Consider the following 19,501-nt stretch of genomic DNA (forward strand, 5'->3'; position numbering starts at 1 on the left):
AGGACAGCAAGGTCAGGCTCAGGGGTGGATTCATGCACAGGCTTTACTAGGCTGCAGAAAAATGGACCCCCCACCCCACCCCCGCCCTCGGCAAATTTTACTGCAGGCGCCCCTTGTGCTGATTAGCGGATTACTGATGTTGCATCATTTTTAATTCGTTCTCGTTTCTGTTTATACGCAAAAAATAGCTTAAGTGTCCCGCTTGGGGGGCCTCCTAGCTATGTCAGCCTAGGCCCCCCCAGACAAGTTAATCCACCCCTGGCTGAGACCCAAAAACCATCATCCAGCAGATTCCACCATCATCCATGATTGGTTTGGGAGTCGTCGTGGATACCAGGGAGGGCTGGGAAAAGTGAGATCTTCACAGACCTGAAGATGAAGATGAAGAGCATGAGGAGCATGCAGAAAGTGGCCACGTTGTCCATGGTCTTCATCAGCACCACGAGCTGACGCCGCAGTGCCGGCATGAAGCGGACCAGCTTGAGCACGCGGAGCAGCCGGAAGGTCCGCAGGACTGACAGGCCTCCGTCCGACTGCCCGATGATCTCGCACACGCTGGGGGAGGGAAAGAGGGAGAGGCCGACTGACTCCGAGGAACATGCCACAGCAGGTGCCCCACAGCTACCCTTTCCCCACCCCTGCTTCTGACCTTTGACCCGCTCCGCAAGGTCCCACCTGATGATCACGATGATCCCGTCGAAGATGTTGTAGGCGTTGCGCAGGTAGCTGAAGAGGCCGAATGCGGTGAGTTTGAGGATCATCTCCAGGGCGAACATGCTGGTAAAGACGATATTGCTGATCTCCAGGATGTTGGTCAGCTCTTCGGGCTGCACGAGTGGGAGGGAGACACAGGGAGGTCAGGGCTGTTTCCTGTTAATGCTACGCTGCAGTCTGCACGCACACTGGAGAGCCGGCGCAATGAGAAAGACAAACATCTCAGCCATTCCTTATAAGATGGGGAGACAGAATCCGCTTAGTCTGTCTAATAGAAATTATTAAGAAAACAATATAGGTATTCATAGCACTCAGGTAAACCCTGCCTAGGATAATTTCCATTGTCTTTTGAGAAAGCAACCGGCTTCAGTTAACAACCAATGGTTAGACAAATTAAAATATAAAGATATAGACAGTAAGGATATCACAATACGGAAATAATACCAGGAACAAGGCAGCAGGTGGTACGCTGGTTGTGACCTTTTTGCAATCATCTAAGAGTCCCAGGTGAAACTCCCTCCGGGTGGGTCTGCCCTTCAGCGTAGTAATTAGCCTGTGTTACCGTATCCATCCGTGCAGGCAGTGCTCAGGAAAAGGCTGCTATCTAAACCTATCTAACACGATCCGTCTTTCCCGCTCTCCCTATTATTTCTCCTTTGGTCTGCATATAAGATCAGTGCAATATCACGACGATCCATATCTCCCTGGAAGCGATCAGCATCAGTGAGCCGCCTCTATTTCCCTGAGGGAGAGAACTCGGCTTCCACTGCGGCAGATAAGAAGGAACATCGGTAAAGTCATCATTTCAAAAAGGTCAGAAAAGATTAACACACGTGCATTTAACACGGCTCTCTTTCGTATCCTCATTTTTCATCCTGACAGCATGACCTGTCTTGAAAGCATCGGCCAGAATCATCCCCCGCCCTCCAGCCCCATTGCTCTTGTACCTCGCTGACGTTCCTCACCATGCCGACGTTCCAGCATAGGACGCCGTTTCAAGTTGATCTAACGCTATGGTTCTAGCTGCCCCATAACAGATACTCCTACAGCTCTACTGCCCTGACATGGTCAGACGTTAGCTTCAAATCCCACACTGTGAACATGACTTCAGTGACAGAGCCCTCGTGTTCTGTTAGCAAGGGCTGATGCAAACAAGTATCGCAAGAACGTGGCCTTGACAAAGATGTTCCGAGTCAAGATGGAGCACAAAAGGTACACAATAGGAGGGCATAACGTCTCCACATGCTTAGCACTGTGAGGATTGCAGAAGGACAGTCAAACCCTCCAGAAGCAGCCGTAGTTTGGTGCAAGAGGGTGATTAATGCCCAGTGCTAAATAACCCTCTTGCTTCTGTTCATTTGCTGCTTTTCTATTTAGATATTTTAGAGATAACCTCTGTAGGTCCATGAAGAAGTAAGGTGATGGATGGAGAGAGAGAGAGAGAGAGAAAGAGGGAGTGAGGGAAAGGGAGCGAGAATGAACCAGGGATGGAGGTGAAGGGAAACAGAGGAAGTAACAGACAGTGTGAGTCAATGGTCATAGAAGAAAAGGGACACTGGACTCTACCTGTTCGTGGTGCTCGATGCCCATGCTGATGGTGTTGATGAGGATGGCGATCATAATTCCTCGGTTGAAGTACTTGCTCTCCACGATGCCCCAGAGCTTGGCTTTCGTCTTCTTCCACAGTTCCTTGCATCGCCCTCGGCACGGCCCGGCCCTCTTGCTGGGCGAACTCTCCGCATCCTCCTCTCCGCTCTCCCTCAGCCGTGCGCCCTCCCCTTCGGCCTCCTCCACCGCATCCTCCTCCGCCCCCTCACCGGTCGTAGCGTCCACACCTCGGTCCCCATCCGTGAGCGATGGAGCCGTGGCACACTCCGGGCCGCCTTCAGGTTTGGGAGAGACGGGGAGAGAGAGAGAGATGGTGCACCTAGAGAGTTACTTGGTCATACTAGACACCATGAGAACAGAGAGACTTCATGAAAACTTGATGAAAGACTGAAAATGGTCACTTGAACAAAATAGGTTAGCTCTCGTATGGTCATGCTTCTAAAAAATAACTGTTCCCACCACGGTATCTTCTCTTGTCATCATCTTTGATCCATTTTTATTACACCCCCGTCTCCAACACCCTCCCATTTCCCCCAGATATTATCTGTCTTCAATTCTGTGTCGAATGTAACTATCCACGATGATACCACGCCTGCCAGGCAGCTGCAGACAGGCCATGTGTGCCCCTCTGGTTCACAGTACTGTCACTCTGTCCTCTTTGACGACCCCAACATCATCTCTCGTGCCACAAGGGAGTTCCGGAGGACTGCCATACCCCTTACTAAGAGCAGCGAGCAACCATGAGGTACCTGACAGGTCAACCAAGTCCCTTTACACAAATTTCTGCTATGTCCATACTTTGAATTTCTTCTCTCCCTAGACTTTTTCCGCCAACAGGGATCCTAGTAGCAGTCAATAAAAAAACATATGACACAACGTGTAGACAGTATCCATCTATAATATAGCAAGAACTGTAGTAAAAATCGACTGACCACTGATTTCTCTCTCCATGACCCGCTGTAACCAAGGGCGTAACTTTGGCTGGAACATTGGGGGGTTGAGGTCTCCACCCATTACGGGAGAAACATGGTTATTGGGGGGGTTGTATTGGCTGGTTTTTATTTATTGGGGGGGGCTGCAAATCCCCCATCCCCTCCCTTAGCTGCGACTCACAAAGGCCTGTTCAACTCACAGTGCTCGTGGTTATGATGGTGCTGGTGTCCGCCGTTCACGTTGGCCTTCTCTCCAGGACCGCCCACCCGTGCTCTGCCGCCCCCTGATGGTGGTGGCCGGCCGCGCAGCGTGTTAAAGAGGGCGGCAGAGCGGCGTCGCGCCTTGCGCAGCACGTGGCACACGTACTGGAAGATCTCCTCGTAGCAGTCGCCCGGCTCGGCCAGGCTGGCCAGCGTGCTGGAGGACAGGCAGCGCGCTCGCTGCTCCTGCATCAGCTGATGCTCCCGCTGTTTGGTCTCCGAGAACTGGGTAGCGATGACCACCAGGCACAGGTTGATCATGAAAAAGGAGCCCACCTGCGGGGAGGAAGAGGGAGAGGCAGAGGAAGATGAGAGAAGGGAACTGAGAAATAGGGAAAATGTGCGGACATTCGCCATCTGCTGCTGTTGTGAAGACGTCTATCACTAAGATGCAGCGCCCAGATAGACGCTGAAAACTACGAAATATAAACCTCGGTAGGAGTAAAAAAAACAAAAACAAAAAAAAAACAGTAAGTCAGAGAAGGATGGCTTGTGCTCAGTTTTGATGAAATCAGACAAGGTCAGCCAGGCCGATCTTCCCCACTTCCTGCAGTAAGCCAGGAGGGCTGCGTCTCCGTTTCAGGGAGCCACCGGAGAACTTAAAGGGGCTGCATTTCAGCCGGATCAGAAAAACAGATCTGCTGAATCTTTAATGCTCTCCTAGCACAACTTGGTCTGACTGTAGTCGCGGACCATCATGTCAAGGAGATCAACAAGGGGATGCTCATCTGTTTATAGATCTAGGTAAGGGAGTGAACAGTCAAGCCACTGCTTAGCTACCGTAAATACGTATGGGCTGATTAAAGGGGTGGGCTATAAAAAAATGCACCCACTAAGACCTACCCTAAACTAGATAAGCACAGTGAAACTGACAGGAAGCGCCACTTGGAAAGAGAACCAACAGCTTTTAGTGAAGTCAGCAGAGGGAGCCCACCTGTGCCTCTTGGCTAATTTGCCATCACTGGGGGCTTGACGACATTCAACTTCTTCGCCCCCCCCCCCAAAGGTCTGTTTTTTCATTCTACAGCGCGCATCCGCTGATTGAAGAGAGCTGCTAATCAGGCCTGTGGATTGGGGAGGACAAACAGGTCTCCAGAGGAGTTAAAGTGACCGGCATTTTGATGACGGTCGCATCGTCGAGGAAGGGGGCTCCTCATCCACCCGCTAAATCAACTGGCCCCCTCTTTGCTGTACCAAGGTGTGGGCAACTGCTGCCGAATTGCCACTGGAAGCTCTGATGCTTATTAAACATAAAATTTTCTCTTAATTTGTGTGCAACACTGATGACCGAGGGCGAAATCAGGATCGCCAACTCCCATGCATCTGTCGTGAGACTCACGCTCACAGACTCACGCAATAAATCTTGGGGCAAATCTATAATATTCGATTGTAAACCTAAAATTAGCTACATCAGAAGCATTAGACCAGTTTGCAAACCCTCCAGACTATTTACAAGGTAATAAAACTGTTACATACATGTAAATGTTTGTGCATGTGTGTAGACTCGAATTGAAAATCTCATGCCAGTCAGCTAACCAAAGCTGGCAATTAATTTAAATATGACAAAGTACTGCGTCTCCCATTGTAGCTACATTATGTCAGCAAATAAGGCATTGTCTGATTAGGACAAAAAAGAATCTATAACAACTGGAATTGTTGCAGATACTCGCGACACGAAGACCTCACATGAATTTTATGGTTTGATATTAATTTCGCGGTGACTGGAATCTCCTGCTTCATGGCCTCGTTCTTCACGGGACTTTGGTTCACAACTGATTCTGAAAGCGTCCGTTGTTCACAATCCTTCAAAGGTGTAAGATGACATTGTGAGCTCCATGGCGGACATTCGATGTGTTCGTCACGCATCTTCCTGCTAGCTTAGCCTGTGACGGACGCCATTTTGTTAGGTATCCTTACGCCCTGTCAATGACACACACAATTTGACCCGTCACAATTTTACGCTACGGCTCCATCTTACCAGCAGACACATTTATTGCTATGAGACAAGGCTACTTAGAATGGCCCACTATAGAAAACCCAATTTAAAAGAACAGTCTTTACAATCAGGTCCAGGCAACACGCACAGGACAAATAAATGCAGGTACTGTAATACAAGCCACAAGTGTGAGAATAGGAACGGTGGAAGGACAGGAAATAAGGCAGCTACACTCATCGCTGGCAGTTGGGCCCTTTGAGTGATAGCATCTCTACCCAGTGAGAAGGAGAACAGGGCTTGTGGCAAGCAGAACCAAATAGAACCAAGCAGAACCAACATTTCGAATCCCCGGGGAAAATGCATGAGTGTTCTGATAGGAGGTCAACGAAAAAGCATCAATGCAGAATCAATGCAGTAATGATCAAGAACGAAATGCATCAGAATAGGAGTGAGCGAATCATGTTTCACACCAGGTTTGCGGGGACTCTGGATCAGGGGTCTCAAACTACAGTACTGGGGGGGGGGGGCAGCTTAGTTCTTTCCCTGTTCCACCACAAATAATTCAGCTCAAGAGCTGTGTGGTAATTAGCACAAGGAGTTGAATCCGGTGTGTTAAATGAGGGTGAACCAAAAACTGTGTAGGGCTCCGGCCCCCCAGGACTGGAGTTTGAGACCCCTGTTCTGCATGAAGGGGTAGGGTAACCGGTCACAACACGCAGGAGATAACAGATGCATGACTAATGCCTTCAACTGAGGCGCTCACAGCGGCAGCACGGGAGAGGTGTGGAGGGTGAGGCGGAGGGATGGCCAACCCAGAGGAATATTACTGACTGCAATTAGGGGAGCAATAAAAGACAAGAGGATCCCGGGCAGCGTTATCGGTGGGGCGGCCCGTCACCGGAGGGCAAAGCATGGGGCCTCATTCAGGACGCTGCGCTTGGGCTCTGTTGCCAGGCTACCGGAAGGGTCGTCGGGGTGTGGGGAGAGGAGAGCTTTGACATCTGCTCCTGAGGGGGTGGGGGGGACTCACGTAAAAAAAAAAAAAAAAAACAGCAGACTGCAGGAGCATTAGATTTAAGGCCTATCAAATTATGAAGGGCTGCAGCTAAATTTATCTGAAAGCCACACTGCTAACTGCAGTCATTTGGGGAGTGGGGGGGTGGGGGGTTGATGGGGAGGGACTGAACACGCCATTATTCGACATTCACTGCTTCCAATGCACCACCCATTACAGGGGTAAAAAACTGATGCTGGAACCCACTAATACTGGTAATGGTATTTGATTACAGGCTTTATGTTGAAATAAGTCAGGCAGGTTCAGGTGTCCAGACATTTTATTTTTTTAGAGCACGCAGGGATTGCATATAGTACTTCTCACCCCCGGGTTAGATTTAGACTACAATAATAAGACACATTACAAATACGTTAATTTAATTTTAATTTCATTAAAATCAATCACTTCAGTCAGCTTCGGGAGTTTTTTTTTTTTTTTATTTTAATTATCCCCTGTAGTGACCCACTGCTTCCGTTTAATAACTTGATGAAATGATCACACCTCTGCAGGAAATGCTCTCCCTCCTCCTCATAGCACAAAGTGTGTGTGTGGGGGAGAGATCGCTATCATGCTAATTCAGTGAACGGCTTTGTGGAGGAATATAATTCTGATGAGACGTTATAAGTGAGGCTTCATCTGCTTTCCCTCCTGGGGATATTCAGCCAATGAACTCTCAGGTTGTCGCTCCATGTATCAAACTGCAACCCGACTGTCCCCCCAGGGAGAGGCTGTCGCCAGTTCTCCCTTAACCATTTTTAATCCACTGCCTTCCCCAAGTTGCCAGTGAGCTCAGAGCCGCGCTGCTCTATCCCTGCCGGGCTCACGGTTGACTGACCATTTCTCCAACCCCCGTCCCCCATGGCCATCTCCAGCGATTCACCTCCTAATCCCCCTTTCCTGTTTGAGCGAGAGGAAGCTTTGTTTGAACTTTTCCTTAGGTCTTTGGTGCAATCCTCTAACCATACATAAAGGCTTCAAGGCCCATCTGGTCTGGAAACACCTCAACCAGCCCACCAGCAACCGACCTGCATATCGTACAGCCAGCGACCAGCGTGCATAATTCCTGGGTCCGAGACAAAATCATTTCCACGGGCCCCCTTGCATAAGGATCACTGTCTCTCTTGTCCCTTCTAGCCTCAGCTCCCTGGGCTCGATTATCCCCCCCCTGACACCAGGCCTGCGTACAGCTCTAGCGCCCAAACTAACTTGGAGTTTTTACTGGCCATTCATTGGAAGCTGAGCATAGTTGGCTCCATGACAGCTGTACTGTATGATAGCACATTATTTCCTCGCTTGTACGTCACACTGAACAAAAGCGTCTGCTAAATAAACACATAAATTTAACTGCAGCTTGTTAATCCTCACACCCTGGTGAGCAATACTGAGGCGATTCACTCAAATAAGTCCATCTGTTCTCTTTTAACATCTTCTCTGTTCTTCACCACCTTTGTTCACTGTATATACTATTCTTATTTTAATATTAGTCTTTATATTTTATGTTCTGAGCCGTGCTGCAAGAGCGAGAGAGTGGCAGAGCATTCACCCGGCACTCACGCAGAACTGACAGCCACGACTGTGACTCAAGTGACTCGTCAGGCCAACAGCCATGTCATGACTCTCAGACGTAGAATGTTATTAAACTGACTGCAGCACTCTAATTACGGAGTGCCAGCAAACCAACGATCTGTGACAAACAACAAATTGTCAATTAAATCGGCGAACATTCCAGCAGCGCCGAGACCAACGTATGAATCGGCTTCCGGGCAGTGACTCAAAGCTACAGCTGGGCTGCTGCGCTGTGACTCTAACACACCATTTTCCTCAGTCGCCCGCACTGCAGTGACTCGCGTGTTTTTCAGCGGCCGCAGGAAGCTGTGAGGTGGACGAGCCGAGGCTGTCCGTCACTTACGATGATGAGCAAGATGAAGTAAATGAAGTTGTAGAAGGAGTGCGCGTCCATCACGTAGTACATGATCTCCACCCAGCCCTCCAGAGTGATCACCTGAGACACACAGAAACACGCCAGGACAAAATTGGAGGTAAGACCAATCATGAAACAATTTAAAATCCGTATCTTCAAATCATCTTTACTCATTCTTAAAAACCTCTGGGGACCCAGAGACCGGCAGGATTCACTGGAAACTCTGAAGCAATACTGTATATATGTCAGATTATCTTCGTTCTGCTTTATTTTTTAATTGTCCAAGTTATGACGTCACCTGATCACATGACACCTACTACTTTCAACTACAAAGGGGTCAAATTTTGTTAATTTGAGTTTGAAGGTACATCTAAATATGACCTGGATGTAAACCTAACCTAGAATAGTTACCAAACTTATCAGAATATCACAATCATTACGCTAACATGCACAGCTAAGCCGACTACGCCATTTAATCGGACTACTGTCCTTGTGCCAGTATACATGCATGGGAGGGGAATCGATTTATTGACCCAAGTATGTCTGACTCCGCTACAAAAGGTGGTGATATGGCTCCTTTCAGCTTGTTAGTATTGGGCTTTTTCCAGTTGAATTAACACAGATGTAAAAAAATAACAAAATTAATAATGTATGTGTTGACAAATGAAGTCACACAAGCTTTAATTGCGAACTGGTTTTAAGAACAGATGCAAAAAGATCAGGACAGAATAACAGGGAACATTTCATGTGTGCTGCATGTCCTCTGCTGTGTACCGGCTTCTTCTGTCACTTCCGGGTCAAAGTCCTGGGGGGGAAACTGTGGAGCATGTGCCGAGTGTCTGGGCCGGTTTGAGTCCGATTGGATGTTTACATGCAGGAGTAAATTGACTCCCAATCACATTATCTGGGTGTCTTAGTCCGACTAAGAGAAATTCGATTTAGTACGATTTCAGTCAGACTAACATGTTTACATGTACTTTAAAAGTCCGGCTTTAGTTGGACTCACACAATAATTTGATTTTCTTAGATTTTCTTAATTTGATCTCCTGCAGCTAGCTCCTTAATGCTAATTTCCTTAATAAACATCCATGCATTAATAAAAATAGGAAAAATGCTTGACAGTAGATTTACAAATCACTCCAGATCAGCGTCCACTAGGGCAGCGGATAATGACACCCAAGGTCACCTGGAAGATGACGATCCAGGCGTAGCCGATGTTGTCGAAGTTGATGGCTCCCTTGTGTGGGTTGCTGTGGCCAGTCTGGCAGCGGGTGTAGTACTGGTTCCAGTTGACGCAGAGGCCGGCTGCGCCGACGCTGCTGTTGACCAGCGGCTCAGGTCCCAGGCCCAGCGCCTGGCGCTGCAACGCGTCCTCCTTGTCCAGGCAGCACTCGCGGCCACCTTCCCGCCGCGCCGGCACGTCTCGGCACGACATGATGCCGTTGTCGGCCGCCAGCGAGCAGATGAAGGGCCGCTCATCGTCCTCCTCTGGCTGGTAGTACGGCGTGGGGAGGGTGATGCCGGTGGAGCTGAGGAAGGGAGGAAGAGCGTGCAAGGAGGAGACAGTGAGGAAGAGGGAATGAGGGTGAGGAGGAGAGGAAGGAAGAGGGAATGAGGATGAGGAGGAGAAAGTGAACAAGAGGGAGTCAGGGTGAAGAGGAGAGGGAGGAAGAGGGAGGGAGGGTGAGGAGGGGAAGATAGGAAGAGGATGGAGAGAGGGCAGGAAGGAGACAGAATGAGGAAGGAAGAGAGATAGTTATGATTATCATACTGTTATTCTTAGTACTCTATTATCAGTGCCTGGATGCCTGCATTGTTCGCTCTTTCATGTCTTCATCAGAGCTTTGGCAATTTATGCAGGAACCAGCAGGGCTGAAAGACGAATAGGTCTCGACCCAGTGTTTCTCCCAGTTCCCTCGAATCGGCCCTTCCAGAAGGCTCTCGCTAATAACAGTATTCAAGTTCTGGGAGACAGAGAGAGAACCTGAAAAGATGCAGCCGCGGTTTCCCGTCTATCATTCCCTTCGGCGTGAAACACATGAAAGGGCCCGTCGTAGTAACTCAAAGACACGGAGGCCCCGAAAGAATACCGAATGAAAATCAGAAGGTTTTTTCAGGAGAACAACAGATTGGCAGCTCAGAAGAATGCGGGGACTGTCTCAAAAACAGGAAGATAAACATCCAAACAGTGACCTGTCACCAGGAAGAGAATGTTTCAGTCATCCCTCAGCTGGAGCGTACCACACTGCTGAAGGATGGGGGGGGGGGTATGTATGCAGATGAAGATTTAGCACCTGTGTGAATGGGTGGATGGAGAGTCTCGGGGGACCCTGCTCAGTCTGAGACACCTGCCTCGCTGCCATTTTGTCCACTTTGTGGGGCACCGGATGCATCACACATGCTCTTCTGGGTGGGACCAACACCCCCTACACACCTGTCATAATTAGGGTATTATCAAAGGGAAGGTGGAGATGTGCATCAAAGGCAGGCTTTGTGGGCAATCTGATGCTCCAGGATCCAATGTGAGTTTAGTTTGGCTCAGCTAATTGCTTGGGAGGCTGACTGGATACTGCTAATGAATCTTTATTTAAGAATTCAGGTTGCAAAGATGCATGAAACACAAGGAGCAATTAGGAGAGGCACCAGCACGGGCCAGAATGACTCAGAGGAGAGAAGGGGCACGAGGATGCAGGGGAGGAGGGGAGCGAGAGAGAGAGCGAGAGAGAGAGAGAGGCAGAGGAGCCAAAGGGACACGTCACACAGAGGACTGCAGAAGTCAGACTGCCCATTCAGCTGTGGCATCTGCCTAATTATGTCTGCCGTGACATTTTAACGAGCTATTTTCAGCGTAATGAAAAAGGCATCATCCATAAGCAAAATGAAAATATTTTGTTTCGTATTTAGTGAGACGTCGTCAAGGCAATGAACTTCCTTCGCTAGCTGTCAATGCCCGAGGGACTACAGTGCACTACATAGGATTTTTGGGCATTATACGCGCTGGGGGTGGAGTGGGGTGGGGGGTACAGTGCAGGATTCAGAGCAATTGGGGTGGGTCTCGCGGGGCTCCACTGAAGCTCTGTGATGGGCAAGCAATGGGCAAGGGGTGTAGCGGTGCATCAATGCATTATGATGAATCATTTATTAAGGTGGCAGTTCAATTTGTCGATATGAAAACATCAATCGATATTTGGGGGTAACATAAAGATACTCCTACTTCTGGGTTGTGTACTCTTGTGTTCATATGCTGTGAATGCACACACAAATCAGGAGTGCCAATACTGTACATGAATGTCCAAAATGCAGAACGGCAGGGGAAGGTTCATTTATATTCTAATTATATTATAAATGAGGCGCTACCTAATAATCTTTGCGCTAAAACACTTTTGGGAAACTCAGCCCTGCTTTGTAGTGCAGAATGCTAAGTTAAGGTAATCGTCGCACTACGATGCTTTTGGGAAACACCTTTCGTTTGTAGTGCAAATAAAATAATTTCTGCTAGCTATGGTATCAATGGACAAGATCCTGAGATGGTAAACTGGCTAGCCAAGTGAAAAGTATGTATGTGGGAAGATGGTGGCACAGGAGGTAGTGCTTTCGTTCAGCAACTGGAGGGTTGCAGGTTCAAGCCCTGGTTCCCCCTGACCCCATCAAAGTGGCAAGACACTGAACCCCAAAAATTGCTCCCGGTAAGCAGGTTGGCGCCTTGCATGGCAGCCTCTGCCACCGGTGTATGGATGGGTGAATGTGAGGCATGAAATGTAAAGCGCTTTGAGTACTCGTAGGAGTAGAAAAGCGCTCTATAAATGCAGTCCATTTACCATTTACCAAAAGTAAAGTTAGCTTTAGAGAGGCACAATGCATTGGTTAATATATGTTAACCAAGTGTCGACTGATGTACATTAAAAAGATCTAAATATCAGCACCGGTCAGATGAATCAATCTTTGCCAACATTTGAACTTTATCAATATTCAATGTTAGCAGCACCAGAGCTAACATACTACCACAATAATGGAAACGACTGAACCGTGATAGAAAAGAAAGATTTCTGATGACTGAATTATTCCCTCACCCTGCAGGGAATTATTTACACCCCTATGAGCAATCAGTCCATTCAGTTACTTACTTTGCCCCCCCCCCACTACATGGAAGCCAGGATATGAAGGGGGTCAAGGTCAGCGCCTGTCCGATCCTATCCTCAATACCTACCCTGTTTTGGCCAGCAGGTGTCGCTGGCCGTCCTGTCCTTTCACTCTCCATCTACCCCTTGTGTGTTCCCCTGCTCCCTGGAATGTCGCACAGCTTGGGGAGTTGAGCATGTGGCACAGAGGCTATAACCCTACATTCATGGGTTCAAAGCCAGCCTCCCCCGGCTTTGTTGCTCTTTCGCTCTTGCCTGGTTTCCCCTGTGTGTCCTTTTTGATTTCAGTCTTTTCTAGTGTACTCAGCCCTCTGTAGTGCCTCCTAATTTCTGGCTTTGCTGTGTGTTAAGGTTCCTTAGTGTCATGCTCGTTTAACTGTAATCTTCCCCACCTGTTCCTTGCTGTCCTGAGTCCTTTTTGATTTGTTAATATGATTATGTTTTGCACCTGTTCCTTATTTGCCCTGGTGTTCTTCTGCATTTAAGCACCTTCCTGTGTTCAGTTCCTTAGTGATGACTGAGTTCGTGCTATGTTCCTATATGTCGGTTCCCTTGCCTGTTCTTGCTCCCAATGTTGCCTTGTGGTTTCTTGGTAGTTATTGTTTTCCCCATTTGGCTTTTTTGACCCCTCACGGTCCCTTTTGTTCTATAGTTTCACCCAGCGTATTCAGATTCCTTAATAAACCGTTTTAGTCTCAGAGCCACCAATGGAACGTCACCCTCAGTTCTACCTGCACCATGTCCTGAGTCTGTGACACTAGGGCAAAGTTTAGTTGATGCATCTGGAGTGACGGTATCAGAAACCCTAACATCAAAAGAATGCTTAAACACATTCCATTATTGCATAAATATTACGATTTGGCTGACACGAGCCCACAGCCCAAGAGACAAGGCGAGGAGCATAACGGAGACAGGATGTGCTGCTTCGCAGCCTCTTAATGAAGCATAATTTCACAGCACAGGCAAGGGCCATCGCTTATTCATGTTCCACGACCCACCAAAATGTCACGGTCCCTCCACACCTTAACAACTGAGATTAATTGCTCGGTCTGGAAATGAGACACAGTCGGTCAGTTCCGTAGCCACTCAGAGTACCGCTTAAGGCTTCAGTTTGCTGTTCAGCATCCATGCTTATGGTACCTACAGCACCTGGTCTAGATCCATGTCACATCATGCAAGTGCGACTCCCAAATCTTGCTAGCTTTTACATTTGCAGCATGACACAAGGATCCCAATTTCGACAGCTGACGAAAAGATGATAGGAAGGATTTCAAACCTTTTCTAAAAAACGAAAACAGCCTCAGCACTGACACCGTAGCCCACATGCTGGACCCAAGTCAGCTCCTGAATTACAGGAGTAAGGCGGAATGCTAACCATCACATTCCCTTGACCTCCTTGAGCAGAAATCCTGCTCTAGGATATACAACCAGTAGGGGGGATGTTGTAAAAGAATAGAAACCCGAGCAGGAAAGCCAATGTATGGAAACTCATAAAAAAGCTCAACAGTACAATCCATTCATCCACGTCTCTGGTTCAGGGAGGTGGTGAGCCAGGATTTTACGCCAGGAAACAGAGCATGAAGCAGAGGGAGCTTCGAACGCGATGCCAGGCCATTACAGCACACGCACGATCACACGGTACTGGCTAATTAGAGACACAGGTTCACTTGGTATGTTTTAAGATGGCAAGCGGAAACCAAAATACCCTGAGTTCACCTGCAAAAGCACAAACACTCGAACAAGCGTGAGGAGAAACTCCACGGTCAGAGATCTGGAGGTAGGAGTTCAACCTGCTGAGAAGCCGCACTGCCGTAGTGCTCATGATGGTCTTATAATGATCAGTCAGACATCCCTTAAGAACTGGCTCATAAGTATTCTCAGCTTTGCATTTTTATGTTGGGGGCGAACAGGAACGATTAAAAACAAGCAAAAAAAAAAGGTATAAAAGGGTGGGTTAAGCGCCTCTGTCTGGGATCAGGAGTTCGCCAGTCTGAGCCCAGCCTCGGCAGAATAGTGAAATGTCTGTGGGCCCTCAAACAGGGCCCTTAGCCCCCAGCTGCATGGGCACCACTGCAGGTGGCTGCCCTTTGCTGCTGAGCTTACCGTGACCTACAAGAGCAAGTAAGCGAAAAGAGAATTTCAATAAAAATATCTATCAAAAAAGTGTCATTAAAGCCAAAACTCCTGATTCCTGATCCACACAAATCCAGACTCTGACTTTATGGCACGAGCATCAAAAGTGAAATTAGGACAACAGGCAAAGCGAAGCAAGGTGAGAGCCAGAGACCTTCAGGAGAGGCTGTCGGGAGCAACCAGTGGGTGTGACAACATGCACCTGGGCCCCCCAAGGCCAAACTGGATGCTTGGTTTCTGAAAACTCAGGGAGGGAGGGCTGGTCTCAGGAAAAAGTTTCCGAAGAGTCACAGTGATATGCTGGTCAGGTTGACCATGATGCAGGAGTATCTGAGGAGGAGGCAGCAGAAAAGCCAGACAAAAAAAAATAAAAAATCAGAAACATCGCACATTATCTCCCCTTGAATCAGTTTTAGAAAAAGGAGAAAACGGACAGAAACTTAAGAACTCGAGGACAATTCAGGCCAAGGTGAACGGCGACACACTACACCGAATTGCTTTCTCAAGCAGGGGTGTGAAAAAAGACACCCCCCATCTCCCCCCCAGCTCCCCCATCGAGCCTGAAATGGAAAGCTGAAAGACACACGGAGCGTGACACAAAGGCCGGGATCTGTCTGGGTCACACTCAGTCCAGTGAAAACCCGCCACCCCTACCCAACCCCCAAGCAACTGCCGCCCCATGGAGGTTTATGCTGTGGGTGCGAGAGCCTTTCAATTCCGCACCAAGTGCTGTTCAGAACAAGTTCCCATTCACTTATCTCTGTGACTGGTGACCTGAAAAAGATCTACTGCACTCTTGGCTTAAGGGTTTGCTACCAGCCCTTGGGAGAGGTTACAGCCTGACATCTTTAAAACACATTTATAGAACTAGCTCTGCAGATCTGACCATGTCACAATGGATCTAAGAACTCCCCTCTCAAAGTTTTTACTAGTTAATCATGCTACAAACTCCTGTCAAAGGTGACAATAGTTTACAACTGCTGGTTCAGAACTTCTAAGACTGACCGACAGAAGCTGCTAATCCAGTGACCCCAAAAAGCGTGTAAGTTAGGTGGTAAAAAGCTACTGCATGAACCAGGAGGTTAACCACTACCCTCAACTCTGAGTCAGGCAGCCCAAACTCCAACATCCCAGTTCATAAGTAGCTTTGTTTGTTTGTTTGTTTTTTCCCTCAAACAGAGAGAAGTCCGTAAAAGCAAGAGAGCAGACAAAACCGAAGCCTGAAAGTGAATGGAGTGTCCCTGTGGATGCTGTCTGTGCGGCAGTATGCCTCTCTATCCCATGCCAGTGTCGGCGAAGATGATTAGTGATTGGTCAATCTGAGCAACATTTAATAATTTTATTTATTATTTTTTAAAGTCACAGGCCATATAAAACCATTTTGCAGGCTAGGGTGTCTTGCTGTACTGTTTGCCAAGAATTGTTTCCTTCAGGGAGAGAACTACAGATCAGCTTTTTGGTTACCTGGCCCAGCCGATGTTCGTAATCAGCAAGCTAACCTAAAAAAAAAAACATCACCCATTAAACAGTTTGCGAATCTTGCTGCCAAATCTGGAGAAAATGTTATTGCCATGACAATATCTGAGGTTTTTTTTTGGAATACCGAGGCCGATATTTGGACAGAGGATGGTACAGTGATGCCAGTCGCTGTCAGGTGCTACAGACTTGTGAAAGCATTCCTCAAGCTGGGATTACACCAGGAGCGAGTAAGTTAGGTTGGCTTCAGATGCTGAACTGTTACTCTAGCAAACCTTCCCCCCGCCCCCCATCCCCATCTGGGGGAGCCAGAACATCAGCAGCCGAGCCTGGGGGGGTCCAGCAAAAAGCACAGATCCTGTGGAAGATGCCCGTGGATTTGTCCTGACGTGTGAAGCAATGTGAAAGCACACGGAGGTCCGTGCCCTCCTACACACATGCAATTACTGCAGGTCAGACCGGCGGCTTGTTTGGCTGACGGACAGTAATCCACAACTCGCCGTTCCAAACCAGCAGTGACGGTTATATTAACATATTCATACACACCTTTGTGTTAGAACCTGAAGGCATGAAAGCAAATCAATTTAACAAGACTTTCTGACTTCTGTTTTACATTTAGCTGCTTAGCCGACGCTCTTGTCAAAAGCAGCAGGCAATTTTTATGCGTTAATATAACCGGCTGTTTTATTGGAGCAATTCAGGTTAAGCTCATGGGTACTACAGCTGCAGCCATCTGGGATCGGAGCCAGCAATTTCCTATTGCAAGTGTCCTTAACCACCACAGGAATGTTGGTTCATTTGAAATGGGGATGTTGGGGAGGGTAGAATCGTTAGATCAGCATTAATGAGTCATGTCAATTTGTGTTTTGTATCAAATTCCCTCTACGGCTGAGGATCGAAGGGGGTGTTTCGGCAGTCTTCATGGTAGGGGGGGATTTGCTGGAAAGGTGTAACAGGTACCCAACAGCGGGTGAACACATAAAGGCCACCAGGAGGGCGGCGCTCTGGAACAGCAGCAAGCGTGGGGCTTCAGCTTAGCAGACAGGCTTCCACCTCAGTCACACAAATGGCATTTTAATTGCCAGTCTGTATGTGAGTGGAGGTCCTGACTAGTATATTGGACCAATGTCCCAGGTCTATGCAGGCAAGTATCTTGTTTTCAAATTTGATAAAAATAAATAAATCAGGCCAGCATAAACACGCACGTTCACTGAAAATAAAGTTCACTCATTCTACAGTATAACCACCTTCCCATCCTGTATAAAAACAATTGCATTCATAAAAAAATAACTAGCAGATTAATGTAGTTAGGACAAAAATTTGTTATACGAGGCTCATTTGTGGTTTCAGGCATTCAGGGTCATGTGTTCGATTCCCACATGTCCCACATGTTTCAGGTACTTTCCTTAAATAATGTGTAATTGCTGGTGAGTGTGTCCCCTGTGTGGGACTGGTATCCTACCCAGAGTGTCAATAGCATTAGTGGTAAATGAATATACTATACCGCAGTTCCCACATATCTGAGGGAGATGCATTCCTAGACCGACTGTGGATAGTGGAAACTGGGGATGACAGCGAACCATCCGTTAACCCCATATATAACGTGAGCTTCATGTACGTACATATGGTGAAGCTTAATTGATAAACTGCGACCAGTAAGACATCACCAACATTAAATACAGGAATAATGCAGTGCATTGTGCATTATTATACCATACTGTACAGCGCTGTGCTCTCCTGAATGAAATGGATTCTGACATTTTGGCGTAATTCACAAGAAATGACACACAAGTGAAAAAATATCATGTATCAAGGGATGACAGAGTGATGAAAATCAGGGTTTTTATTACTCCTAAAAGATGAAATGATGAAGAATCACAGGTTGCCGTTACTGGTTTTACAATGAAAAATAGCGCACCATGTATCTGTACATAACCAGTAATGAGAAAAATATGTTTGTTTAAAAAACAACTGGGGGAGCGCACTGGCTTACAGCCCGCATTCATTTGCCGCACGGTTCGAAACTTATGAAGCATTAGGAATCTTTATTTTTTGGTAAACGACAGACACGAGGGTCCCACTGTCCGTCGTGTGGCGGACGCATGCTTGTGTGAGCGAGAGTGACACTCACAGGGTGAAGTTCTCCTCGGGGTAGCAGCGGTTGCGCAGGAGCCCCGCCCACAGCTGCACGCCGATGATGCCGAAGATGAAGAAGACGAAGAAGCAGAGCAGCAGCACGTTGCCTAGCATGGGGAGCGTGTCCAACAGCAGGTTCACCAGGATCCGCATGCCTGACACAAGCACACGAACACACACGCACACACACAGACAGGTTATAGTGTGTGAGCAGCTTTTCTGTACATGCTGCATGACCAGCAGCCGCTCTTCGAGAGACATGCGTGCATGCATGTATGTATTCACACACACACACATAGACAGACCTGTACTCATATCTTTGTGGGGACCAAATTCATTTCTATGAGCAAAACCCTAATCGCAACAATGATCGCCTTAACCCCTTCCCAGAGCTAAGTAACCAAGCAAAATGTAAGAATTCTAGCAAAAATTTTTGTAAAATTGACTGAAAAGGTCCCACAATGTTGAAAATAACAGGTTTTTAATCACACTTAGGGGACATTTGATTCTCACAATGAAATGTGAACATGCCCCCCCCCCCCCCCCAGAAACTGTATGTCGGCCATCTTTATGGCAAAGGTGTACTTGTTTTTGATCAATTGCCTTAAATTAAGCCCCCAACTCACTGGAACTCCTCCATAAAAACATGCGTTCATCTATCCATCCATCCATCCATCGTCTAACCGCAGATCTTGGTCAGGTTTCATGGGGGGCCTGTCCCAGGCAGCACAGGACAGACAGCTGGGGTACACGCAGTCCATCACTCGCACACACAATCATGCTCCAAAGATAGATACTGGATAACTCCCTAAATATGAGTATGCGCAGCCTGTGGACCTGTGCAGACACCACAGCGATTAAGCGAGTCTGACCCTCACTTACAGTACCCCTGACTGTAGGTCAGTATCCGGCTGCTGGTAAAGGGCAGCGTAGTACCTTGCAGGTTATAAGCACAGGCCTCACTTTTAGTCCAGCATATCAGGGTTTAATCTCTATCAATTAAAGTGACAGATGCATAGCATCTGGTGCTTTGAGCCGCATGACTGACACACTGCGCGACGCGAGCGTGCAATTGGCCGACATGGCATCACGGTGCGTGCTGATTTGTCGAGAGAAACGTCCATCTTCCTAAGATGTGTGCCACACACGCCTTCTACCAGGGTGGCTGAATGTGTCGTATGTTGTGAGGTC

At 47.8% G+C, this 19,501-nt stretch overlaps 1 protein-coding gene across 2 annotated transcripts in view; it reads right to left on the bottom strand.

Moving 5' to 3' along the window:
* The window catches only part of cacna1ia (calcium voltage-gated channel subunit alpha1 Ia), a 157,948-nt gene that overhangs the window by 38,777 nt on the left and 99,670 nt on the right, over positions 1–19,501 (bottom strand). For both annotated transcript variants that reach the window (XM_049013571.1, XM_049013570.1), the window contains exons 6-12: positions 18,306–18,465; positions 9,613–9,955; positions 8,415–8,507; positions 3,455–3,791; positions 2,281–2,597; positions 676–827; positions 370–555 (exon numbers count right to left, since the gene is read on the bottom strand). In XM_049013571.1, coding sequence (XP_048869528.1) covers positions 370–555; positions 676–827; positions 2,281–2,597; positions 3,455–3,791; positions 8,415–8,507; positions 9,613–9,955; positions 18,306–18,465 — 1,588 coding nt within the window. The remainder of the gene's footprint in view (positions 1–369; positions 556–675; positions 828–2,280; positions 2,598–3,454; positions 3,792–8,414; positions 8,508–9,612; positions 9,956–18,305; positions 18,466–19,501) is intronic.

This window comes from Brienomyrus brachyistius, chromosome 5 (genome assembly GCF_023856365.1).
Source record: "Brienomyrus brachyistius isolate T26 chromosome 5, BBRACH_0.4, whole genome shotgun sequence".
Taxonomy (NCBI): Eukaryota; Metazoa; Chordata; class Actinopteri; order Osteoglossiformes; family Mormyridae; genus Brienomyrus; species Brienomyrus brachyistius.